At 43.2% G+C, this 27,517-nt stretch overlaps 1 protein-coding gene across 1 annotated transcript; it reads right to left on the bottom strand.

The window, feature by feature from the left end:
- Positions 1 to 179: 179 nt before the first annotated feature.
- SYDE2 (synapse defective Rho GTPase homolog 2) lies at positions 180 to 27,467 on the bottom strand. The gene is made up of 7 exons (XM_069022935.1): positions 27,260 to 27,467; positions 23,096 to 23,809; positions 13,417 to 14,516; positions 10,593 to 10,719; positions 5,100 to 5,281; positions 4,000 to 4,231; positions 180 to 1,842 (listed from the first exon to the last, which is right to left on the bottom strand). Exons 1-7 carry the CDS (start codon positions 27,366 to 27,368, stop codon positions 1,340 to 1,342), a joined length of 2,967 nt encoding a protein of 988 aa, XP_068879036.1. The 5' UTR covers positions 27,369 to 27,467; the 3' UTR covers positions 180 to 1,339.
- Between the last annotated feature and the right edge of the window lie 50 nt (positions 27,468 to 27,517).

The following is a 27,517-nucleotide window of genomic DNA, read 5'->3' as shown; positions in this document are numbered from 1 at the left end:
CCTTAATGTGAAATTTTAATGGCTCACTGTAGAGATAAAAGAGGCTCTGAGCAGATGGTGACAGCTGAATCTAGTAAGGTCACAGTGAACTGCAATCCCACCCAAACTCCCCAGGAGTAACATCCTTCCACCCATTCAACCTTGTGTGACAACTCTGGTTTCCATTTCAGGAAGAGTAATTAAAAAAAAAAAAAAAAAAAAAAAAAAGTAACTGGCTTTGTGCTGAACTTGAATCTTGCATCTCCAGAGCCACAAGCCTTTACAGAGGGCTCAAATGCACCTAACTACCAGCAGCAGCCAAGGGTACCGCAACAAAAATACAGGACACTCTGGAGAGAAAAAAAATGTACCAAAACATTAAGAATAAAGTAACAGGTTTCAAGGAAAAACAAAAATTATTTTTTGCAAAGTAAATGCCTTCCAGACCTTCTTTATATGTGAAAAAAACCCATGGAGGAAAAAACAAACAATGAAGTAAAATAAAAAAACCAAACAGAGAAAGGGTGGTGTGTGTGTGTGAGAGTTAATAGTCAACACCTGCAAACGGCTGTTCCTGCAATACACAAGGTCATTTACATTAATCATTCACCCTACCTCCTCTCTGGCTATGTTTCTGTGCATAAATCAAATGCTGTGTTACCCAAAGGGTAACCTTGTCCTGGCATCACTGAACACGTGTTCCTAGAAATGGGAACATTTCATAATTCTGAGACCTTTCCTTTCCAAAGATGGCTACAGACACATGCACATTTATACATAGATATATACAAACAAGGTTAGAAAAATATTTATTTTTGCTTGTTTAAATAATTACTGGGAAGTGTTAATACAGTAATACGTTAATATTTGTACAATTAAAACTTTATATATAAATATTATATAAAGCATTTTTCATAGCAGCCATTGCATATATAGTAAAACAAGTCTATCTGAAGTCCCTGCTGCAAAACTCAGGCCAAGCAGCGTTCATCCTCTTCTGAGAGGAACATCCGTACCAGAGCCAGGAGTTCAGGAATGAGGAGTTCTGCTGCCACTGACAGCAGAGATGTTGCTTTATCTTCTGCCAGGTATTGCCCAAGCCACCTAAGTGCATAGTGTTTTTAGGGAGAAATGCCACTATGTGGAATCACATCACAGTCTAAGCTTGTCTCCAACACACAAATCAGGACAATGCCTTCTAACAAAAGGCAGAAACATTACGGAATGGCTTAAAATGTGCTAACACAAGGTGGGCCATGGCCTTACCACAAGGTGTTCAGGGGCACCATCACTCCTCACACAGCTAGGGAAGCCCAGCAAGGGGCATGGAGGCACAAGGAGATGTCATGCAGGACAGGATTTAGTAACTCATATTTAGTTTGTTTTTATTGAGTTCCCTTTCCAAGTTTCCTATGAGAGTATCAATACTTTCCTGCAGGTCCTTGAGGTGTGCTCTGTGATCCACTGCAGAGTCCACAGCCTGCACTGTCAGGTAGCTCCCAAAGGGGTGCTCTCCGGGGCTGGGCTGCGGGCGTCTTGCGGGGACATCCAACTCCTCGGCTTTGCTGCTGTCATCCCCGCTCTCCGTGTCCTCCGAAGGGACATCATCGTAGTCTGCCTCCCCCAGGCAGTCTCTGGGGTTTAAGAAGTAGCTCTCCCCACAGCTGCTCCAGTCCCCAGCGTAGCGGTTGCTCGACGGGCTGTCCAGACCTGCTGGCCTCGGTCTGAGCACCCCCAACATCTCGGTGCCGCTCAGATTCAGCATCTGAGGTCTCTGCCTCTTGGGCCTCAGGTAATTCAGGGAGGATGAGTACTCAGGAAATGTATTCAGATGTGCTGGTTCTTTGGCAGGTGAGTGATGAACTAAAAGAGAGAAGTTAAACCAGTCAGAACTGAATCCATGCTGCAACAAGGAAGTCCATGGCAGATGCCCAATGTGCTCCCTCGATGTCCCACTAAGAGCATGCATGAATACATGCAAGCTTACAGCCAGAACATTGCACATTTTTTGCCACAGTTTGATATAAAATAATTAGGAGAAACTACTGTAAAATCTCAATTTTGAAGATCTATGCCAGATTCAAATTGCAGCACAGAAGCCTTTCTAAAAGTAGAAACTCCCAAAATACCAATTAAAGTCACTGTATGAGTTAATCACCATCCAGCTCTGGGTCAAAGAAAAGCAAACAGCTCAGCTCACACGCTTCATCCAGGCTAAGGAGTAACAGAAAGCAGGCACAGCAAAAGAGGTTAAAACACAACAAAAATACCATCACTGAGAAACACCTAGAGAAGCTCACAACACACCAAGAGCTGAGCTCTTGTGCTTCTCTTCTGCCCTAACGTCCTGTGCTATTAAAGAAGCTCACTTGCAGTAATCTTCTGTGCAGCCACAAGCCCATGGCAGCTGTACACTCACACAGGGTTGCTGGCAGTGCTACCTGAGCTCACGATTGCACAGCACAAGTTACTAACAGGCTCCTCCGCTGTCACCCGCTGCCTATGGCAAACAGCACAACTCTGCACTGACCTGTGCCTACTGAGGGTCTGAGCTGCAAAACTTCTTCTGGTTTTACACAGATCATTGCTTCTTGTAACGAGCCGCAGAGACTTTCTATCCCCATTCACCACTGAAAGGCAGTGCACACAAACCCATGCAGTTCACCATCTGACCCCTCCTTGTTAGACTCCCCACATACAAGCACAAGGGCTCAGTCCTGAAATGTGCCCAATCCTTCTCCTTCTGGACTCATGTTACAGGTCTCTCCAGGGGATTTTACTTTAACAGTACCTTTGCACAGTAACATGCAATAACTCTCACTGCTTTTCCCCCCACTTTTACTATAACAAAAACCCTTCTGTTGAGACTATGCTCCATTAAGACAAAGGGCCATGGGTTAGCAATAACTTGCCAGTGTTACATGGTTTAACCAAACAAGGACTATTTGTTTTCGGTTGGAAATATACGGAAATCGAAGTATTGCACAACATGTTGGTTATCAAGCTGTCTCAAACTACTGAAGATTAAATGTAAGGGATCAGACTGTGATCCTTCCATTCAGTCCAAGTGTGCTGTTTACAGTGTGTAGTGTTCACCTACTCAAGTCTCTGCACTTGTGTTTTACCTCCTTTTTAGCACCACATCCTGCACACCTCTTGCAAGACAAGGGATAGCACTCAGCTTTTTGTTCTAAGTGAAGGAAAACTCTACTACTTACCCTACTCCTAGCCTCTGGGAGAATTCACACTCCTATGGGCAGAGCTTGGTTTTGTAGTCCACAGCAGTCATGCCATAACCCATCTCCTGGGTTTCATGATTAGTTTCTACATAGTATTTGCTGCCCGAATAGTTCTTGGTCTCCCTCTTCCCTTACCTACATGTGCCATCTCTCCTGCACTAACTCACTGATCTCACTAAAAGCCTCTTCTCATTTTTGGTGATCAGCGGCTTTGGAGCTGCCCACCTGCAGCTGACAAGGGAGCAGCAGCATCTTCAGTCACCTCAAACCCATCATGGAGCAGCAACATTTTTCCTTATGCAAAGCTCTGCAAAAACAAGTAGAAGTTGCAGAGCTCTTACTCTAAGGATGTTTTCAACTCTGCCAAATTACAAGGGCAGAAATAAATTAACCCCATCGGGCCAAAACTGGAGAGCAGGATAAACAAAATCTCCAAACTCTCTAATTCAGATGTGGAAACTTTAATGTCACTGGGCTTGTGTTTTCTAGTGTCTTTACTCACATAAAATCTTCACCATTTCTTACATTACTCAAACTCTGTCATCTGGTAAGAAAGCAATTAAACCAACAAACTTCCCAATTAGCAAAGTGACCAAATAGAAAGAGTATATTATAAAACTGTCATGATTTCTTTAGATTAATAGGTGATGCCATAGTACCTCACATTTAAAGAATTCTGATGCCACTCAGTCATCCCGTGAATTAATGTACAGTGTCACACAGTAAAAACATACAGCAATGGTTTGGCTTGTTTTGCTTGATCAGATTCATGAAACAGTACCTGGCCACAACTGAAGTAAGTAGTGAAGAACCTCTATGTGCTTTTTGAAGTCCAGGGCACTAGCAAGCTCTTCTGAGTCTGTGAAGACTCTGTTGTTATGGTTGGTGGTCTCCTGCCTCTGGCTCAGTAACACAGGGCCAAAACACACAGCTAAATTCTGGCACGTCATCTTATTTACTTCGTGGTAAGAAGCCACCAGTTTCAGGTGATCCAACAGCATCTTCAGGGTAGCCTGAAGAAACAAAATACTACTCATGAAACCAAACACTAGACAACTGTGGTGCTGGTCACTGCTCTAGAGGGAAAGATCAAAGCTGATAGCCCCGGTTTTACCATCCGTAGCCATCAACAGAACATCTAAGTGCCGAACTAGAAAAGTTGTATTTGACTAGGACAGAGCAGACCAATTAAGAGACTTTCTAGTAAAACTCAGCTTCTTTCTTATCTGAACTCAGTTTTACACGGATGAGTTTTCTCACAGTAAAAAGGGTACATCAGGAAGGGAAGAGAGGCTGCAGAAGCTACATTAGAAAATTAGATCCAGCTACATTAGAAAATAAAGAAACCCTCGATATGACGTCAGTGTCTGAACAAGCTTTCAGGTAACTTCCGGATACTGTGCAGGCCCCTCGCTCACTCCCTCCCCCAGAAGGGGCTAACTGTGGCTTGCTGCACAGGTGAATTTGGCAGGTAACAGTGCACAGCTCTCTTACACTGCACAACACAAGAAGAAAAGGCTCTACTGCACATATTTAAGAAAGAGGAATGGATTTGCCCAGGTAATTAGGACACACAGATCAGAGAGCTCCACAGAAGTGGAGCAGGACAACACAAAGGAATACTCATTGATCTAATCATGTAAAAGCAGTGATCACAGCAGTTTTAAAGAAACAATATAAAATGAAAACTAGAGCAAATCCAACAGTGCAGACGCTCCTATTCATTACAGCATGGAAGTATTTTCAGATATGTGGAGCATCACAAATCCAAGTGAACCACTTGATCTGATAAACAGTTCTGAGACATTTTCTATCGAATGTGAAAATGTTCCTTTATTTTCTGAAGCTTAAGATTTACTTGAATGTGCTAACACTACTCACCTTCTCAACATCTGGCAGGCAATCCAGGAGGGCTGCTGCGTAATCAGAGTCACTTGGGTCATTCTCACAACCATTTGCTGTCATTCTCAAGGGATTTTTCACCATGGCATCCAATACTGCTTCGTAGAGCTGCTTGGTTATCAGGGGGGAGGGCAGCTCTCGCAGATAATCCTTTAGGACACCTAATGAGACACACCAACAGCTGCCTTTAACAAGCTGCAGATTCACTTTGTAGCAATTTTTGGGAGTATTAAGGCATATCAACTTCACCATTCCGTAAGAAAATCCTGTGTGTCAGTGACAAAGCTTGCACATAAGAGCAAGAGATGGGAGGACAACACCAGAAGGGCACAGCAAAGAGGGGCTGCATGTGCAGGAGTGGGGACACTGGGCACCAGGTGAGCATCTCTCCAAGTTTCCCTCATGTTAAGGGTGAGGGGAGGCAAGGAAAGGGCTCAGAGCAGACCACCTCCCATCCAAAGGAAGGAGCTCCTACAAACGAAGTCCAGCTTGATGACCTCTCCTCTTTTATATAAGCCTATCAGTTAGTTTTTCTGTTCTGTTTATTTTCAGCAACAAAATTATGAGCAAACATCCCAGTACTGGTGGTACGTACAGTGAAGCACATGGTGCTTTCACACCCAGCCAAGCACAAACCAAACATGTGCTCATGAGAGAGAGCCAGCAGCTCCCTGCCACCCCTGGGTACCCTGCAGCTCCAGCACAGCACTCGCTCCCGTGACAGATGTGATCCACACCCACAGGGGACACTGCCTAAAATCCCCAGGCACTGAGCCCTCCCTGTTGCAGAGAAATACTGCACCATTTCTGAAGCTGGGGATGTGCTGGGGGAGAGGCTGCTTCTAGGGATTGCACCAACCAGGCAAGCACCTCATTAACCCCTTATTCTTTCCACAAATGCATTGAGTGTTTGCATTCTTGTAAGCTGGCTTTGGAACCTGGCTGATACTTCATTTGGAGAGGGGTTTCAGTGACTGCAAGAATAATAATGAAAGAACCCAAAATATTAAGGCTTCTAACAGCAGCCTCTGGAAAGGACATAGCAGGATGCTATCCAGGAGCAATACCCAGTAAGACCAACAAAAAAATGGGAAGGAAACAAGCCTGCTCCCCAGCAGCTTTATTTTCCTTAAAAAATTGCATTCTGTGCCACAAATATCTGCTAACTTTAACTAGATCACAACTGCATTTAAATACTTTGTTAAGGAGAAATGATGGATTAAAAGAAACTGTTTAAAAGCAGGTACTGCAGTTAACAAAGCAGCCTGTTCTCTAAACAGGTAGTGTTGGAAAGGCAGAAGATGTTTTACCAGGCACTCCTCACAGCCTTGTAAAATCTCACATCACAGCAATTACCATCACACTGTGCTATTTAACAAAGCAACAGTTTTCATTAACTCAAGTCTGTGTAACTGAGCTGTAAAATGAACTGTACAGCGTGGGCTTTGTTACGAGGTCATTTCTAAAAAAGTACAGGGAACAGAAGTTAACATTAGGCCCTTCACATGCAGAATGCAAGTAAGAGTTGGCTTCTACCTGTATAAATATTTTCATTTAGAAAGAATTCTGTACTTGCAGCAGCACAGCTACTGAAGCTGTGTTGCAGGAGCAGCACTACCTGAAGCAGCAGTGCCCTGATCCTGAGCTGCCAAATCACCTCCCCCTGCAGCACGGCCATGGGGCAGTCAGGCAAAACCATCTCTGCAGACACCACACAGCCTCCAGGAGCTCCCTCTGTGCTTAAAACGGGAACATCCCCTCAGGAACACAAAATATGCAAACAACCATTTTTTCCTGAAAAAGTATTTCCTCCAGTGGTTTGGTGGGATTTTTTGTTTGCTTTAAAAAGAATATGCACTTTTGGTACTTCTCTACTTAAGTGGCTAGTTTTTGTTTAGTAACTTACTCATATTCCTCCCTTCCCACCAAGTATTTTTTCTTCCCTGAATTTAGAGGCTCGTGTTTCCTATGTGGATTAGCTGGTTAAAATATTTATGAAACAAACGTGGCAGATGCTGGTGCTGTACAACGTGATCTGGGATATTTTCCATTTTTCATAAGCAAAACATTAGCAAGAGATGCTGACTTCTATCAAGATCTCTCTTTCACCTGTGCTTTTTTTGAAGGCAGAGGCTGAAATCAAAATCAGCTTACAGTAGGAAATGGTATGTTCTAATCAAATTAGCTTGTACTGTTGAAACGCTCACAACTGTCTATAAATAATTATTTAGCAGGAATTCCTGCAACAGCATCCACAAACATAGGACTACCACCTGCCAAAGGACTTTCTCCGGTTCAGCCCTGGATAACAGGATGGTTTAGGAGCCATGAATGCCCCTTGACCTTTGTAAATCCTTTTGCTATTCAGTCAGCTAAATTAGCCCTCTAAGAGGCTGCTGTTATTTTTTTTCCATGAATCTACGCTTCCCGCTGCTGCCAGCCCACTAGCACATTCCTCTTGACACAACCACACACAACAAATTTAGACAGAGAGCAGAAATTGCCATCCACTTCATTAATTCCTCATTTTTCTGACCCACTGAACTGTTAAGACTATTGCAAGCTTTATGCAGAGATATGAATTCACGTGGATGCCAACAGACACGATGCAACAACACAGCTACAGGTCAGTTCCATGAACTGCCTGCACGCCTCAGTTTGATCCCTGAGCCCACTTCATTGTGTATAAGCCTGTGCCAATCCCAAGAGCATTTCTCAGTCAAGATTTAATCATTAAATGTCCATTCTTTAGTCTTTGGAGAGTTGTCAAAAAAAAAAAAATGTTATTAATCTTTTTGGAAAGGAGCGCTACTCAAATTTCAAAAAGGACATAAGGCAGCACTTCTCTTCAAATCAGCCAAGATTTATGCTGAGGATTCGTATTCTGTGGAACACATGTTCTGGCTGATAGAAGTATGAATCATGTGCAGCAGCCTCAGCATTGAGTAATCAGGGGAAACATTCCCTCTCAACCCAACTCCCTAAGCACATGCAGTAAGTTTTGTGGGCTCTTTGATTCCTAGCACTAAGCACAGCGGCTAACTCAGTTGTCCACAAAAACTGTAGGTTCCCCTGTGAATCCACACCAGGCATTCAGTTTCCACATTCAGTTTCCAATAATTAGAGTGACTACATTTTGGTCAGTGGAAGCTATGAGTGCCAACACCCCTTCCCCCCCTGCTGCCCTAGCCCACAGAGCCACTGCAGTCAGTCCTTGCAGCACAACAACGACAAAGGCAGTGCAGGCACTTGGACAGCACAGCTGCAGGGCTACCAGGGAAAAGAATCTGCTTTTCTAATGTATTTTTCCCTTGTAAGGAAAGCAGTATGTAAGTAAACTCTTGCAACAGAACACATACAAAGGACACCCAGTAGATTTTCTGTAAGGCAGAAAACAAAGCTGTAGTCTTTTCACTTGCAATGCAAACTCTGGAAGCAAAACATTATCCTCCAGCAGTACCACCACCAAGCCACACTTGCATGGTCACCAAAAGTTCACCACCAACAACAAGGCTTGGAGCAATGTATACAGAAAAGTGTACTTCAGTTTCTCAATTCTCAAGTGTACTTCAATTTCTCAAACAACACAGCACAAACTCGTGAGGGAAAGATCAGTCCGACTGTGTTGCTGCCCTTCTAGAGTTGTGCAGTAGCACTGAGTTCTGCTGCAGGTCAGACTTTGGCTTCAGCCAGTTCTGATTGGCTCTGAGTGTACAATATACTCAGGAAAATCAAAATGCTTAGGAAATGTTCCAGGTTCTTTTATATATGGCTAAGTATTAAATTCCCACACCCTTTCCCCATGATATTCCTGAACCATTTCTACAAATACTGTTTTATTTTAATGATTACTTGTAGCATGGAAGTGCAACGCCACTTTTAGTATCTAAAATTAAAAAAGAGTAACAACAAAGTTTTCCAATACCCCAAAGTTTACATTAACCAAATTGCAGTTTGCCATTTGTCTGCTTACAAGTCAATATCAGACAGCTTTTGCTGTTGCCAGAAAGCAACAGAGGGGTTTTACTCCACCTTATGAGTTGATCAACAAAAATTTGAGAAAATAAGACTTCAATAATTTCATGGAATAATTTAATCTTAGAAGTTCTCACCACTTTTCCTCATTGATTTATTCGTAAAGAGAAGAAAATGACCCAGTTTAAAAGATTTATACTTTTTACCTTTGCCATAAACCTTGTTTATAAAAGCTGTATAACATCAGAGTGAATCACTGGTGGGTTAATGGCTGGACTTGATCATGTTAAAGGTCTTTTCAATCTAAACAATTCCATGATTCTATAAGTACAAGTTTCTGATGCTGAGAATGCTGGTACTTGTGGACAGTACCGAACCTCACAGTGAAATCAGCCAAGGCAAGTAATGCGAACTGACTGGCTGCCCACTCTGAACCAAGAGGTTTATGCAACCCAGTAAATGTCATTGAGTAGTATCTTCTGATAACATGTTGTATAATTACAAAATGTAATGAATAAAATTAATTCCCAGTAAATTGAAATTAAATAAACCACCAAACAGGGTATAACTCTCCTATACAGCTGGATGTTGGATATTACAGAAAGGGTTTTGGCACAGAAAATTTATACCCCAACTGCTGTTACATTTTCCACCCCTTGATATACAGGCAATGAATGCCTCTGACTAATATCTCAGAGCAACTGGCTTACTCAGTGATGCCTGAAATTAGATCAACTTTAGCTTACATAACAGGTATCAATAGTTACAAAACTGTTCCAGTTTTAAGCAAACCAAAAAAACCTCAACAACTTACTTCAGTTCTGCAGCACAACCCCTGTGAAGAGACCCATGTAAGGAGCTGATGCAGACAGGCCTCCCTGGACCTTCTTACCTGTGCCTGGAGCTTGCTGTGTGACACCAAGTAAAGGTGTCTCATTCCAGGAAGCAGGACAAAGCTTAGTAAGGTTTTTTTAAAAAGCAGTGATCAAATGAAGGCACTTTCCTGCAGCTCTAACTAGCCTGCAAAATACGACAGGAAATCTGTTTCCATAACTCCTGCGATCTCCAACATAAAGGGGAGAGCAACAGTGGATCCAAGACAGCCCTGGGTCACATGGTGCAGAGCCACCAGCACAGCGGAGGTGCCTGATCACCACCAAGCTTCTCCAGATCTGCTCCAATAGAAACCAATGGCAGAGGTTTAACCAGCTCCAAGACCCCAGCTCCTTTCCGACTCCCACTTCCCTCTGTACCTGGCAGAGCAGTTACTGAAAGCAGGTCCTTCCATGTCCTCCTCTCCCTACAAACCACTGCTGCTTCATCCATGCTTAAACATCCCCACAGTAAGCGCCCTCATTCCCAGCCAGCTTTCAGCAGCAGTTAAAAGCTTGTTAAAATGACAACAGAAAAAGAGTTCAAAACACAATTTCACCTTTTAAAAGGTACAAGAGGAACAGGGCACAAGTCTGCTAGAAGAAAAGCAAGGAAAAGTGTTACCTGTTATGACATTAATGTCTGGGTACTGGCTTTCACAGAGAGTGACAGCCTTGCTGTCCCTCTCAAACGCCTCTCGAAGCTCTTTCTTCACCGCAGCCGAGCCGCAGAGCCGGTACAGACCCACCACCTGCAAGCACAAACACCGGCCCCACGTCAGCCACCGGCCTGCAGAGGGACCCGCCCTGGACATCGCGCGCTGTGTCATCCAGGGAGCAACAGCAGCTGTCTGGGAATGAAAGCTGGGACAGCCACAGAGCGCAAACATCATCACACAGCATCGGACACCTCACAGGACACACCGGGGGGGCTGCTCAGCAGCAACGCCAGGATGATCCTGTTTTCACAACAGGGAATGTGCTGAGCAGTGTTTTATTGACGTAACACAAGTTTTAAATTGGAATCGTTTAATGTTTTGCTTTTATGCAGACTCAGGAAAGAAATACAGATTAAACATGGATTTGCTTCTCACCCTACTCATTCAGACCATCATAGTTTTTCCTGGCATAATTGTTTAATTATACAAAATAGAATTCAAACTTCAGCAGAAAGAAGTGAGAAGTGTTTAGAGCTCTATGTAGATAAAATTACATTACAAATTCAGTTACTAATCATTAGCAGAAAAAAGAGTCATACAACTGACTCCATACTAAAAATAAGAAAAGTTACAAACCAATTGATAAACCAACACAAACCCAAAATAAGCAAAACCATTTTCCTACAGTATTACATTATATAGTAAAAAAATTAAAATTTAATTTTATACCCTTAATCAGAGTTTCAAGAAAATTATGAATACTCCATTATTACACCTATAATATGGTGTTTTGAAGCTGACAACATGCTGACTTCCATGTGTTTCAAATGATATTTAAAGTTTTCTGCAAAACAGGGGTTATTTAACATGCTTAAGGTTGATAGGAGTGAAACCCACACCACTCTTGAATTGAATTACCAGTTAAATCATGTGCTTTCATGTACTGAAATTTTCCATTTTATCATTTTTCATTTTCATCAACACCATTTATAGAAAGCACTCCTATGATCTTAGAAAACTAAAAGTTAAAAATATTAATTTTATTTTAATTAACATTATAGGCAGCTGTATTGAGCAGGAAAAGGTTAATTCAAAACTACCACAGACTCAAGACAAAAAAACGTACCCAATACCAAACCAAACCAAACAATCCCACCTGGACTGCCTTAAGACCATGAGAATGCAGGTCTGCAAGCAAGAGTATTTTTCTGGTCATATATTAATTCCTGTTAAATAAATAGAACGTTACCCAATGGAATTTGTACTCCCCCTTTCTCAAGACTGAATACAATCTAATATACGCCTAAGAAAATTTCTTTTAAACTTTTGAAGTTTCCTAATGCCACATCTGAAATTCAGGTGGAGATTATGCACCATGACAGTAGTCTGCAGTGTACAGGAAAGTCAGAAACATCAGACAAGCGCGTGGTTAAAAGAAAAAGTTAACAGGGTATTTTGCAGTTTTGGTTCCCCCGTGCAAATATAAAAATAGATTTCACGCTCAAAAGCACCAGGTACATTCAGATAACTCAGATCCCAACTGCTTCATTACCAATGTTGCCTTGATTACCCAATATCATTTGCATGACTAGGTGCTAATAAGCCTGTAATAAAATACTGAAACCATGGGACACATATACTGGAAAGAACAAAACTTCTCTTTTCCAGTGATTTGGATGTAAGGAGAAGTACTCACAAGAAAAATCACACAGTTATTATCAGCAGTGACTTTCAGCAAAAGAGCCACATAGAAGTACCATTTCCCTCTATAGGTCATGACCTGGGTTATAAACAGCAGAGCTAATCTCATCACACCTGGAAGCATATCCAACCTGTCAGCAATTTAAAATAGCAACAGTGGTAGGTGTGACTACTTCTCAATTTCACCTGAGTGAGAACAGGTGCAAAAGACAACGAGGGCTCACATATGCTGTGGAACAGCAGGCAAGAGTCCTCCCACCAGTTTCAAATTAATTGCCAAGGGGAACATCTGAGCTTAAGACTGTGTACAGTCCTTCCTAACAGACCTCCTGTCTAGCATCCATAACTGGTGATTTGTTTCCATACCTCATTTCTCATACATATTTTTGTTCATTACATCAACCAATAAAACTATATTGGGATGAAAAAAAAAGACACTGAACACTTCTGCTTTGCAGCAGTCCCAATTTTAAGAACAACCTGAAGAAAGACAAGGAGCAGTGGTGTGGGGAGAGAACTAATTCAGCCCCTCAGGGACTCATCCTCATCCTATTGCTGTGTACAAAGTGATGACAGAGATAGGTCTTAGACACACTGGCTTCAGACTGCACCAAAAGATATGCTCCTCATGACCGTGTCACTGCACACAGTATCTCAGGTTTGGGTTGGAGGGAACAGTGAACCATATAATTTTTAAATTTAGATGTGTGTCCATACAGAATGATCCATGTCTCAGGAGTCAAGCATTCTCAAGTTCTCAACTGATCTCTGCTTTCTCGGGGTGTCTCTACACACTGGCAGCTGCAGGTTTGTTTCACCACCCCCACTCCTAAAACTCTGCTGGGAGCAGCTCCTGCGAGGAAGTGTACTTCTCTACAAAGGCCAAGCTGGAAGCACTGATTGCACACAGCCCTGTTATTCTTCCCACATTACAATGGCCAGTGTTCACCACACAGAAGCAGCAAAGGAAAAAAAACTGACTTGTAAAGATGTTTTTAATTTCCCCCATTTCCACTCACTGCTCACACTACAACAACAGCTATCTCAACACAGAAACATTGACAAAAGAGATTAAAATACGCACAGTACCTGACAGCCTCTCTTTTCAATCTCCAGAATGCATTTCTGCAGCAAAAGTGGCACCATCAAGCCTGCATTTTCCTTCTCTACAACTTTTCGAGCATCTACCCCAAACATCACGGGCTCCCGGTCTGTGTCAAGGCCATCGAGAGAGTTCTCCCACTGCTCCATGAGTGACAGCTTGACATAAATAAGCCCCCTGGGCTCCAGTTTGACAGCCAGCTGATGTGTTTTGGTGACCCGAAAGAGAGTGGGAAGAGCCACAGTTCCATGACAACACACTCGGTTTTTCCGTGGGGTGGGTTCCCAGCTGAACACCACCAGCTTTAAGTGCTGAGCGTTTTCAATTTCTATGTTGAATGTGTGGTCCATGTCTAGAAATGTTGTCCTACATGTAAGCAGGGCAGTCCTTGCTTTATTTACTGAGTCAACCTGTATTGCACAAAAGACATCTTTTGAGTCTATTCGTGGTGGCTTTAAGTCTTCAGCACCATAAAAGTGAATGCTCATGAGTCCAGAGATGTACTGAGAGCACTTGGGTTGATCAGAAAAGTTGTAGTGTCTGAAGGCATCAATATCTATTTCGGGTTTACCACTGTTACTTGGAAGGCTCTCCTTTCCTTTCCCACACTTGGTTTCATGCCTGTGTTTACCTGATTTTGTTATAAGTTCAGGAGAGTCGCCATCACTGAGGTAACCACCTTTGTTGAAGGATTTGGAGCTCCTTGAGCTCTTCTTTCTGTAGGTGTGTTGTGAGGACACACTGCTGTCAAGATGGTAACGGCTTATCACATTCCTGCTGGCAGCTGTGGTTGAGTTTCCAGTAGAAGGCAAAGACACTGTATGGCTTGTATCCCGGCAGCTACCTTTCAGCAGGGAAGGAGGATTATCTGAACTACTATGGCTTGAAGTTCCCTTCACACTCAGCTTCCTGCTCAGCTCTGGCAGCTTTTTCATTTTCATGGAAAGCTTCCTCACGGTCCTGGGAGATTTAATTCTATCAGGGAAAGGCCAGTTGATTGATCCGCTTTTTTTCAGAGGACTGGGACTTGGAGGAGAAACCTCTGTGGAGGGTATATCAGGCTTGTGTGCAAGAGCAGCTCCAAACCCTTTAGAAGAAAAGAGAAGGAATAATCATTTTCAAACTGCAATTCTTGGCAATGAAAAAATAAATCTTGAACTTGGGGAAAACGTGTTGATTTTTCATAACTTCATAAGCACAATTCATTCAGACAACCATCACTCAGTCAGATGTTCACAAGTGTTCAGAAAGATGTGCTCTGCTGACTCGTTCAGCCAAATTTGGCAATTCATCGTCAAAAGCCAGATTTGTTCTGCTTTATGGAGATGAAAGGGCCAGAAACTACATATAAACAAATGAGCAATTGCACCCGCCGCATTCAGCTTGACCCATTTGTGCTGCATCCCCCACACAAGCACACATGGCCACATTCCTGGGGCACAAGTGCAAGTGCAACAAAATCAGACTTAATGAAAAAATCCTGGAAATACGGCAAAGGCACCCTTGTCTGCAGAGCAGTTAGCTACACAGCCAACACATCAGCATTGCCACTCCTCTTAGGTCTAGAGCAAAAACACTGTCTCTAGTAAAGAATATGGCTCTTTGTGTCCCTCTATTACCTCAAAGAGCCCTAAATCTCTCCTGTGTAGATGCAGGCAGTCTCACACCTTTTCTTTCATTTCTCTCAGCTTCTCCTTTCTGCAGCAGGATGTAAATTTATTCCTTCCAAAAGCTGCATCTTGCACTGTCTCATTTCACTGCCTGCCAGCAACCGTCCATGTTTCCTGACACTACCATCCCACAAGAGTTTAAAGTTAGACAGTTCCCAAGCGGCATCCTCAAAGGAAATCACTCCCCTTTCAAGGTACCAAAAAGAAAAAAAATTATAACAGCAAGCACTGATGCTAAAAAGGGCAAAAGAAAAAAAAAAAAAAGACTCCCTCAATTTAGCAGTAAAGAACAGCTAATTAAGGAACACAATTAGACATAAGCCAGTACTGCACACAGACAGGAACCTGTGGTTCACCTCATGCTCTAATACTCAAGGAAATACAAATACCAAGTCTTGCTCAAGACATTTCACTTTTTCCAGCATGAGGCAGTAATGACTGTAAGAAAAGTGATCAATTTACCTGAGTTAAGGAACCATGCAAGAGGGAAACGGAGGCCAGAATGACAGATATTAATTACATGAGTACTTCCACTTAGTCATTTTTTCACCCCTTGAGAAACAAAGAGTGCCTCTTGCTAGCAACAGCCATCCCAATCACTTAAAATTTTTCAAATGTTAGCAGCTCCCAAGAGGACTGAGTAGCCTTGCCTGTGCAAGCTGGGGTGCTATAGAGCCCCTAAGCACACCAACCCTGTGTGATGCAATTAGCCCAGGCAGCTCACAGTGACTCAAACACCTTTATCCATCGGTCATTCTCCCTTGCTAGCCAGCGAAAGGGAGACTGTTTACAGTATATAAAAAGAAAGAAAGAAGTGCTGTTTTCATAAGACACTCAGCAAACCATACTTTATAGAGGTTTCTCCTTCAGACTTGCCAAGGACTTACTTCTTTAATTCTAAACTAATCACTTCAAGTCCACAGCAAGTGATTCTTACCAGTGCTTTTTGCATTCAAATTAATTTTCACTATTGGACTGTAACTTATATTTTATACTTCACCAAGCTGAAACAGCTAAATCAGGCAATCTGGTCTTTGACCAAAGTCATTTGCTGTGGTTTTGGTCCCCCTACCCCCTTCCAAGAAAAACCCTACAAAGGCTAGTTCTAGTCTCAATAGAAGTTTGGATTAAGTAACTTTTGCAGACAGTGCTTAAAAGAGTATCTTTATAAAAGGAAGTTTCAGTGACGAAGAATAATGCATGGAATCTTTTCCAGAGGAACAGAGGAAAATTCATTTAATCCTGCATCTCATGGAAGTAGTTCCCTTGCAGGGGAAGGGCTATTTCTAGCACGCCTGCTGTGCTTTTCTGGCAAGCAGCTAGTTAGAAATGTGGAGCTTGATAAAGGCAGACAAAGCCTTCCCTTGTACTGCAAATCACCGCACAGTCCCACTGGTGGGCTGGTGTGGAGCACTCCATAGCAGTCAGTGCCACACTGCAGCCTCTAACATTAATCTTCCCTTTCTGTCAAAAGTCTCTGGCACAGGCTTGGAAAACCAGGCCAGCAAATTAAACTTCCTCCCCTCCAGCTCATTAAAACCCAAGAGTCAATCTAACACTATGACTTTTATGTGTCCAACTTCTGCTGCGTTCAGCACCAAACAGTTAAAGTGAAATATGTGGCTGGAAGAAACTTAACAGTCGAGTATTATGCAGAATGGTATTCCCATCAGCACTGAGCCACATGTTGTTCCACTAAAGCCAGCAATGTGCTGAGGTATGCATGCAATTTTAAAAGAGTGTACATGACAACTCTAAACAAGCTGCAGGAGGAGTTGTAGCACAGTCCAGTAACACTTCAATTCCCAGCCTACCCATCTGCCACAGCTTTCTTACAAGGGTGACAGCGAAACTGAGTTGCAGCTCTTTTCTCAACCAAGTTACAAGACTGCTGCAAACAGCAGTTGGACATCAAAAATATCCTTACAGAAGAGCGGTAGGAAAAGACAAAACGTAAGAGGCACCTGTTGCACCAGGACAGCATGGGGCTGGTCAGTTTTACATTAACAGCTGACCATTTGTGTGTGTGTATGTATATAACATTTATCTTTTACAGTGGGAACACTCAATCCCTGGAAAAACCACGGACATGGCAGAGTCCTCACCACTACAGGTTTCCAAGCTGCAACTGCACAGGCTGCTAGGTAGTCTCATTTAGGCTCCCCATCCCACTGAAGGGTGGGCCAAATGATCATCTGATGTCCTCTCCCGGGCTGTTCTATTAGATGCTGTCTTTAATAAATTTACCTTATGCCTTCTGACACTTCAGCAGCATGAGTAACAGAAAACAAAAAGCTTTTGGAAGACAGTGCAATCCAAGTCAAAATGACCTGACACCCAAAGTAACTGTGTGTAGCATCAGCTGTGTGTTCAGCTTGAGTACAAAGCCACCTTTTGCTTTGCTCAGTACTATGGCTGTGTGAAAGCATAAAGCCTTTCCATGACCAGAGGAACAGGAAGAGCCCACAGTGCTTCACAAACCAGGTCCCTCACCCAGCCTATCCATCCAGGTGTCCACAGGACAGTCACTAGTGTCCCCTCAGCCAAGAAAACCTACCCCTACACAACACTGCCCCGAGGGAAGAGAGGGCTCAGACTGCCTTAAGCACTTACAACACAGCCCCTGCCAGACATATGCAGTGATTTAGCACAGTAAACATGCTTGTCTGACCCTGCTTAATGCTGTTTATATGTGTTTGGGCACATATATCACTGTCACACCCATTGCCAGCAACTCAAGCTGTTTTACAGGCACACTTGACTACCCTATTATACATGTCACATTCCTCATTGCTCAAGATAGGGTTTCTCAGTTATTTTAAAGTTCCTCAAAAAGCCTGAAATTTATTTTTGGGACAACAAGTTGAGGGGAATGAGTAGGTCAGAAAGCTATCAGTTGCTTATTACACCAAGCTATTCAAGTATCAAACAGCCACTCTCACACCTAATGGAAATGCTGAGCTAATGTATTAAAAGTGAAAAAGCAGCAAATCAAAACAGAAGACCCCAAATATTTCAAAATTGTTCTTGTAGCAAACAATGGGTGAAAAAGGGCTACTGTTTTTCTGTGGTAGATTCTACAAGAGATACTGATCTGGATCCTCAACTGACACAAAATGCACATCAGCTCCACTGATGTCAAAGGCTGTTAAGTTCCTCAGGTGCAGGCACAGTTCTAGACCTGTTCTGATAGAAAACTTCAGAGCAGAACTGTAAATGGCATTGAGAGAACAACTCATGCTATACCAAATTCAAGCGACTTCAATTAAAACATAAGGTAAGCATCACCTCTACATCAGCAACTGAGCAAAAGAAAATTAAAAAACTAAAAAGCACTTAAAAAAACTGAGTTAGAAAGCAATTATTTCTATGTAACATCTTAATTATTTATCTAAATAAATAGAAGAATCTCTGCTTTTAACATGTAAAAAAAAAGTCTTTTTTTACCTCTATATAAATTACTACTTTGACCAATGCAGTGTCTATCTCGCATAATGCTTCAGAGTCAAGGAATGGAGAAATTATTAAAAAGGTAAAAAAAAAATCTCAGAATTCTGTAAAGAGAGTTTGTTTTCTTTGATTACTACACACATTGATACTAATAAAATTGTGATGAACCCATTAACCCAGGGATCACTTTTATAGGAGCAAAAGATGGAAAATACATTGCCTTAAATAGTGCATTAATTAAAATGGGAGGTGGTTACAGCATAACCCCCGCAAGGCTCAGACACGAGAGGTGACGGGGGCGACCAGTGCCTGCTTCTCATCCTGGTGGTGATCCTTGGAGCATCCACCACAGGGTACCTCATTGCAGAGAGGAGCAAGCATGTGTAACAGCACTTTAGATCTCTGACCAGACTTAATGAGCATGAGTTTGTTGCAGATATTTTAAACATTAATGACCCTGCATGCTCACGAACCACAGCCAGCTCTGCTCAGACGCTGGAGCCGCACCAAGGTGCTCGCAGAGCACCACAGCGATGCCAAGCACTGTCTGTTCAGGCTGCTCTCCCGAACACTTCCTCTCCTCACTGTGTCTTTCATGGCATGAAAAGCAGCTTTGCCCCTATTTTCCCCATCAGAAGATATAAACAGTTACTCAGGACAAATCAGAAACTGAAAAAGGCAATCACAATTTTCATTGAACTGCTTCCACTCCACAGCTGCTGAATCCTGTTGTCTCTTTCACCAGCACATCTTTATGGCATTGTCACCCCACGAATCCAAGACAAATGCGTGAACAAGCCCTTGACCTTCAAAAGCATGTGCACAAACTCCCCAAAAACCCAGCGAAAAACTGGCTTCACCTCTGCAGGAGAAAGATGGAACAGAGGGACCTTTCTGCCAAACCCCTAACCATTCTGGTATCTCAAACATCATGCAAATATTTCACATCAATGCACTTCTGTCTCATGAAACCAAAGCTCCTTGCACTTGAAAAACAGGTAAACCACAAAACATCTTCCATCTGGGAAAAAACACGAAATTACAAAAATAATATTGACAACATGTGGAAGAAAAGGGGTAGATAGCATTTGCTGCCCAGTATACTCTATGTATATTGCTGGAAGCATGCCTGCAACATGTAAGCATGCAGAATATTTGTCTGCATTGGCCCCAAAAGATGTATTTGGAAACCAGGATAATGGTCACAGTCTAAGTGGAGAAAGAGCCCTGTAGTTTTAATAGGAATTAAGCCAAGTTCCAGTTGGCACATATCAGGGTTAAGTGGGAATACGGGATCAATCTTCACTTGCCATAACATTGGAAAGAAATTGTTTACAGTGATTCTTACCAGGATTTTCCACCCAGACAGCTAACTCAAGTACATTTTTAGTAGCAAAAGCAGAGTCCAGATCCTGGCAACCTCCAATGCACAAGTCCTACCAGGATGTCTCTCAGATACAGATACATGAGATGATTCCACTCATTAGGTAGACACTAATCCCAACAGTAATCCTCCCCAAAAGCAAAAATATTGCAAATTCTTCATAAGGCACTATTCAGAGCTCCATGATGTAAATCTGTCTCAGGAGCCAACATTACAAAGGGGTGCTTTTCTTCAACAATTTGCAGGTGATACACACATCTATAAAAACATGCAGTTAAGAATTCAGTCCTAAAGAGTTATAAAGAAAATTTATTTTAACATTTTACAGTGAAAAAAAAATTCTCACATTGCATTTATAAAAAAAAAATTCTATTTTTCAATCATAACCATTTTGCCTGTGCAAGGAGACACATAATTAAAAATAGCCTTCAGGGTTCTTTCCACTTAAACGCTTCTCCCACAGACCTAAGAGCCCAAGCTGGGCTGTTTCTACATTATTAACTTGGAACCAAGTTACCTTCTTACTCTTACCTTTTGGGTACATGTTATAAATAAAATACATGAATTATTTCCCCAAGCTCTGTTATAAGGCCACCTTATTTCTAATTAGGTTTTTTTTTAAAGCCAACAAGGCTAGAATTATTCACTAAGGAATTACCTGACAAATCCTATTAACAAAAATGGCATTTACTGTAGAAAGTAACCAGATTAATACCAGGAGCTAGCAGCATAAATTAAGACTATGGGACAAATTAACACCTCTACAACTATGATCCATTGTACTGGTAACAGTTTTGCTGCTCTGTTTGAAAAAACTCACAGTAACAGAATTCTATCATTTATTCTTTTCTTAAAAAAATCTTCTGTCTAATAAAGAGTCTCAAAAAACGTAACAAAAAAAAAGCACCATTACTATTTTCTCTCTACAAAGTTGGAAATCCAAGAAAGCCAATAATGTTTAAAGTTTCAAAGGTAAAATTGTTTCCATAGTCCAAAGAAGAAAACAGCAAATGACAAAATGAGCAAATATATATATTTTGCTGGATTTTGTACTGCCTCACTTTTTTCTGTCTATGCTTCCCAAAACCTAACATTTAGGCTCTAATGCTAACCAATATTGACATATATAAATCATATCAATAAGAAAGTTAAGCAGACTTTTCCCCAAAGCTGTAATTGCTTATTTGATGGGAGTTACTGCTTAATGTACCCAGCTCTCTATGAACAGAGACATCCATTTCATACCAGTTGTGTAATTCAAACAAGGTTCTAATACAAATAAAGTTAAATTGGCCATGTTGCCCTTCATGCAGTAGTTTTATATGGATGAGCTGTCATTTTAAATTTGACTGAAAATAACTGTAGATACTTTAAGTGGATTAAAAAGAAGAACTAAGCCACTTCTCCATAATTAAGCCAATTACTGAGCAGCAGGGATCCACTTCATCATCAATTAATCTATTCAATGTGATCACCACCCAACACATGTAGAAGGAGAGCTGCATTTGAACTACCTTAATTAACTCAACGCATAACAAACAGATCAGGTGAAATTTGTAACTTATCTCCCAGTTTCAGGAGACACTTGAAATGGACAACTTTGCTTTCAGAAATGAATGCATCTTCAGCATGAAAACAACTTTGACATTCTTCTTCTTACAGAAAGCGATTTATTTCTTTAAACAAAGAAATAGTCACCCCTGTATCGAGAGATGAACTAATCAACTACATGGGGGTCAAACAGTTTGCAGGACACACATGGCCTTCCTAAATAACCACATTTACTGACCTCTACAAAACATCTAGAGTCACAACAACGACAATAATCTACCAAAAAACATAATATCTCATCTGTCTTGCAAGCAAATGAAACGGGTCTAAGTATTTAAAGCAGCTATAAAGTGAGCTATTTGTAATAAATGCCCACGAACTTTTAACACACTTTGCAACTACAAATATGCTTGTATCTGCAGCATTTCCACGAAAAGAACAAAATGTGAGCCCCCAGAAGACCAAGTGTTTTTTCTTCTGCTGTTTACAGCAGTTGCTCTGGTGCCTTTGAAAACAAACCCTGTTCCCAGAAGTAATCTCCACACCAGGAATCCAGGCATGGCAGCTCCCGGCACACAGGGACATGGGGCCAGAGGCTGCCAGGATGGTGAGGCTGGAATGGGGACAACCCAAAAGGAAGCCCCTCTGGGAGGCAATGCACACCTGGGCTCCCACACCAATGTTTCATGGACTTTCTGATGAGCTAGGCAGAAACACAGGCTCTTAAATGTCAGCATAAAGAAAGTTTAACCTTTCTCCAAAGAAAGGAACCTGGAATTCCCGGTCTCCTGAACTTTACGCAGTTTCTAACTTTGAACAGGACACTAGAGTTAAGATCAAGATAATATAAGGCACATAAGTAATTAAAATAATACCTTTTTGGAAAGGGTTGGGAGAGGTTTTTCTACTTACTTTTGTTTGGTGTGGTTTTATATTTGTCTGGGGTTTTTTAACAGACTGGGAAAAAAATCCTTAATACGATGCTGAATTCACACACTAATGGAATTATGGAAACGAGACTATCAAACACTCAGCCAAAGATAACAAGGAACAAAGAGGCTGGCTTCTGAAAGTGAAAACCACTCTTCTCCAGTCTATTAGATTAGCCTGAGACAGTCAACAAAACAGTAATTACAGAAAGCGACGTGATGAATAGCATTCATATGGTCTACCAAAAAGTCTTTATTAAAAAGTCCCAGACAGCAAGTTAAAGAAGCTTCTGCAGACATTAAGTAGCTTTGAGACAGGAATCCAAGGCCAGGGCTAGACACCAGCTGACAAAAGAAACCCAGTGTGTCCTCACATTACCAGGCTTCGCAAGCTCATTTTGTAAAACCTTTGTCTTCAGCGAGGTGGGGGCCAAAGAGAACAGAGGCCAACCACACCTGGACATGCCATGAACTAACGGAGAAACAACTCTGCAGCTCTGCACTTAGTAAGCATCAGTCTCACAATCTGAGTCATTTTAAATGCACTTGACACGCATTTCCACTGAAGATTTGCTTGATAACATAAGAGGTGGAGGAAGAGGAAAGAGACACATAACAAAGGTTTACTAATCCTCTAAAAGCCAACAGAGGTCCAAACACTTATGTTCCTGAACACTCTTACCTGTGGAAGGGCACTTAAAGGCAGGATTGTCCTCTGCTGCCGGCACACCTGGAGCCTTGCAGGCAAACTTCTGTCGGTGCCGCTGCGTGTGCTCCCTGGGCTGCGCGGCATCCGCCTGGCTCCCTTCACCGGGCTGCGCCGTCCAGCTGCTCCCCGTGCTCTCCATAGAGCGTGTGGGACTCTCATGGGGACTCGTGGCCATCCCAGAGTCACCCCCAGGGTGGGCTTTGTACCGAACTGATGGGGAGCCCACAGCAATAAGGCTATTCCCAGCAGAAGGGCAGACCCTGGGCAAGTCGGGTTCATCATCTTCAGGGATGGGGTTGTACCATATTTCTCCTTCATCATCCGCGTCGCCATCCTCGCCGCAGTCCAAGGCAGCGCTCCTCAGCGCGGCGGCGCTCGGCAGGGCACAGCTCCGCGCCGGGCACTCCCGGCCCACTGCCGATGTGGAGGGAGCCCACGGCACCGCGGGCTCAGGCAGCGGGATGGGAGATCTGGGTACCAGGATAACGGCCCCGTGCACTTCCTTACAGGCATTTTCTTCTTCCAGAGGAGGAGGAGGTTGTCGGTGGGTGCTCTGCTGCAGCCAGCTGCGTTTCTTGGAAACGGTTATGCTGTTCACCTGCGGCCTGTGCTCGGGCTCCTCGCTGGCCTGGGGGCACTTGGGTTCCTTCCTGCTTCTCGAAGCTATGTAAACATTTTCTATGAAATCTGTTCCCAGAAAGGAAGGCAAAAAGAGAGGGAAAGACAGACGTTTAGAATATCGTTTTGCTTTTGACAGATGAACACATTTGCTGTTGTATAACACTTGCATCATCCAAAAGGACAAAAGATAAGTTGATATGATCACAAAATTAGATTTCAGCCTGTCAAAACAGAATGTGCACATAACTAATAAAGAGTCAGGTTTGTTTGGCTGTATTTTTAACACCACGTAATTTAGATAAATGGCAGTGAGACAGCTCTGCTGAAAGGTCATGCATACTTACACAGAAATGGCTGCTCTTTTCTGCCAAGTTCAGGTGCAATCAGTTTGAAAAGTTACTACACAATACTTCTCCAGTTTAGTTATGCCAATGAAGAAACAGTCCCTATTTTTGGTAGGTAATGTACTGCTTAAATGGCTACAAAACCCCCATATATATTCATTTCTAGGTTTCTATTTAAATAAAGGCAAGGATATGTCTTGCACAAAAACCTCCAGAAAGGACTGTCCTAACCAGCTTTATCCTACAATTAAGACAGAGGCAACCCCTCATTTGGGGGGAATAAAACAAAACACACCATCATGAAAATAAAAAAGGAGAAAGAAGAAATGTAGAAAAGTTTTTAAACAACAAAAATTTCATGCAACAAGTAAGCAAATTGCACTGACTGTTCCCAAAATTTGACACAGTTTCGTTGAAGCAACAGACATTTAATTGTCCATGGAGAGCACCACTCACACTTGAGCCCCCCGTCAGAGCACACCAAGCTCCACTCGGCAGCAGCGCCATACCCCCGCTGGCTGCAGCACATCCCAGCCAGGGAGCCGCAACCACTGCACTAGGACTGGAAGGAAAGCTGCAAATACATCCAAATTAAAAACAGGGAGCAGGTCGGACAAGTCTCACGCTGCTCTGCACAGGAGGACAACACAAACAGGGCTTGCTCAGTCATTAAGCCTGAATGGGCATAACTGGGTTCACATAAAACAGACAACCTATTTTCACATGAAGCCCTCTGCAATTGGAAATTCCAGATGGAAGCAGCTATTTGTTACTGCCTGAACATTATTCTCAGCAAAGAATTATTTACACACCAATAATGGATGTTAAAATATGGACACCTCTCTGGAGGACTCAAGGAGCAGCTCTGTAAATCCAGCCAAGTCCGCTGTAGAAAGGGAGACATGAAAAAGACTCATTTGAACACCTTCCCTTTGACCCTCTTTAGGTTTGTACTTTAATGATAGAAGAGATCCTTGGTAAGATCTGAAACACCACCATTTTATTTGATGAAAGATTCATCATTTGGTGATTTTTCAAAAGAGTACAGTTTGCTTGTTCGACTAAACTGCAGTATTATCACTGTTTGTGATTTGAAGAATTAACTTGCTTCAAAGAATTAACAAAATTAACCATAGTCCTTCTGAAGCCTTTGCAAACTTCCACTGAAGTGCTTTGCTACACTGTGGCCCATGTTGGTCAGGTAACAGAATCTGAGGAAAATGTGAATGCAGATCTCTGTCAAAGTTTCAGTGATTTGGCAGCAATTATATTCCTCCCCCCACCCCCAGCCTGAAAATGCAAGCATGCCGTTGTAATGGTTCCTTGTTACACACTGTCACACTACAATTCCAAGTAAGAACAAACCAAAAGGATAGGAAACTAATCAGCAAAAGGCATAGGGCTATGCCTAAGTTTCCAAGAAGTCTATTTGGATCAGGGACTTCTCGGGCAGGCATCCTCCTGCCAGTGACAACTATCCCAAAGCCCTTGCTTCAGTCCAAGGATGGTCCCTGTTCCGGTGACATAAATAGATGGAGCATCTGAGAGCTGTATTTCCACAAACAAAAATATCTACTACTTCCTGCTTTGCTGTAGAAAAATGGGTCCTTCTGCACTGGTTAAGACAGCCTACAATTCCCAAAACAGCAGGCTCCTAAGAAGTACAGTGTTCCTAAACATATACCCAGTGACACATCTGGCATCAGCCTCAGGCTGCCCTTCGGTCCCAGCAGCAGAAAACTTTGTTTTCAACATCCACCTGGGTGTCTTGATAAGGAGCCATCTGCAAACGCTTAGCACAGAAACATCGATAACCACAAGCCTCCAGCCTCCTCCACCAAGGCTGCTTGCAGGGAACGCCACCTTCCACAGGACTCAGGACAACCCCGTCTCTGATCAGCCAACATGCTGCCAGAGGTCATCGATGGGAAACGCTCACTGAAACTCGTTCAGATGGTACACTTACACATACATCCCCCAACTGCAGTTTCTGCAATTGCTAGCAGTATTTGCAAGCAGTGCTTCCCCTTTATTCGAACTTGGCCCTGCTCCTGAAAGCCCTTATGCCCGTGTCTATTTTAGTAACAAACTGCTTCACATGCAAGTATCTGCACAACCAGTGGTTCAATATCACAGAGTAAGTTTTCAATGTTGGTAGCTGTTACAGGAATGAGTCAATTTTAAATAAATTCAAAGCTTTGAGAGACATACAGGACAGGAACATACTTTTTGTTCTAGAGCAATGTTTCATTCAGAAGAATGCTGCCCACTATTAGCATTTTCAGATATATCTTTAATATTGTATTTAAAATAGTTAAGACCATGTCTTCACACAAATACCAAACATGACAACAGTTCCTCCCCGAAAGGCTTCAATATGGTGTTCAAGAAGAAGAAAAAAAAGTCAGGTATTCTCTTCCCCTTTCACTCTATTGACAAAAAATTAAATAAATCCGTATTTCAAATTAAGCCATGATAGTAACAACACGTGTATGCTCAGAAATCAAAGTTTCAATGTTTCAACTCAACTGAGGTCAAAACTGACACTCTGCCAACTCCGTTGGCACAGAAAATAATTCACCACGATACCATGCCTTGCTTTGCAGATTGCATGGAAGCAGGGAACAGCTTTATCCAGCCTCCCCATATATGGATCAAACAATTCTCAGTTCTTCTGGCTGATATTTGAACACGTTCTCTTACTAAGTTTCCTAACAAAAGTATAAAATACAAGTACTATATATTCAAATGGAACAACGGCAAAACTGAAAATTGATCTGTAAGATTTCGAGTGCATCTTTAAAAAGCGAACAAACCAACCAACCCCAGCGGGCAAGCAGCAGCCGAGGAGTGACAAGCAGATGTGGGACAAGAGAACGAGCAGGGACGCGCACACAGCGCTGGTCTAAGCCCCAGCAGCTCTCGCTTTCGTGAGGAATTCCCGCTCCCAGAAGAAGCGCAGGCACCGATGGCACGCTGCCGCCGCTGAGGACTGATTCGAGACCCAAGCTCACGCCCGGCCCCGGCGCGGCGCTCCGGGCAGCGGGCACGGAGCATCCCGGCGCCGCGGGAGCCCCCGCCCGGCGCTGCCCGGCAGGTGGAGGAGCGGCCGCGGGCGGGCAGCCGGGGCCGGGCAGCCGGAGCCTCGCGGCCGAGCCAGGCGCACACTTACCCTGCGGGGCGCAGAGCCCGCCGTGGCGGTACCCGGCGCCCGCCGCCGCGCCTCGCTGGGACCTTCTGCCCCGCAGTTTGGAGAGCGTCCTGCGGAGCGGGTCGGCCATGCCTGGCGCTGCCTCCGCGCCGCGCTCAGCGGGCGCTGCCCCCCGGCCCGCGGGAGCGCGCAGTCCCCGAGCGCCGCGGCGGCCCCGCCGGCAGCCCCGGCCCCGACCGCCCCATGGCGCCGCCGCCGCGCGCGCCCGGCCCCGGCTCC

The sequence above is a fragment of the Aphelocoma coerulescens genome, chromosome 8, assembly GCF_041296385.1.
Source record: "Aphelocoma coerulescens isolate FSJ_1873_10779 chromosome 8, UR_Acoe_1.0, whole genome shotgun sequence".
In the NCBI taxonomy this organism is placed as follows: domain Eukaryota; kingdom Metazoa; phylum Chordata; class Aves; order Passeriformes; family Corvidae; genus Aphelocoma; species Aphelocoma coerulescens.
This window is presented reverse-complemented; position numbering and strand designations above follow the sequence as displayed.

What these genes read in the sequence shown, in the direction of transcription:
- SYDE2 (XM_069022935.1), bottom strand. Translation starts at nt 27,368, where the DNA reads ATGGCCGACCCGCTCCGCAGGACGCTCTCCAAACTGCGGGGCAGAAGG. An exon ending in AGACATTAATGTCATAACAG is followed by an intron (nt 5,282 to 10,592) that starts GTAACACTTTTC and finishes GTGTCTCATTAG; the next exon opens with GTGTCCTAAAGGATTATCTG. An exon ending in CTTACTTCAGTTGTGGCCAG is followed by an intron (nt 1,843 to 3,999) that starts GTACTGTTTCAT and finishes TCTCTCTTTTAG; the next exon opens with TTCATCACTCACCTGCCAAA.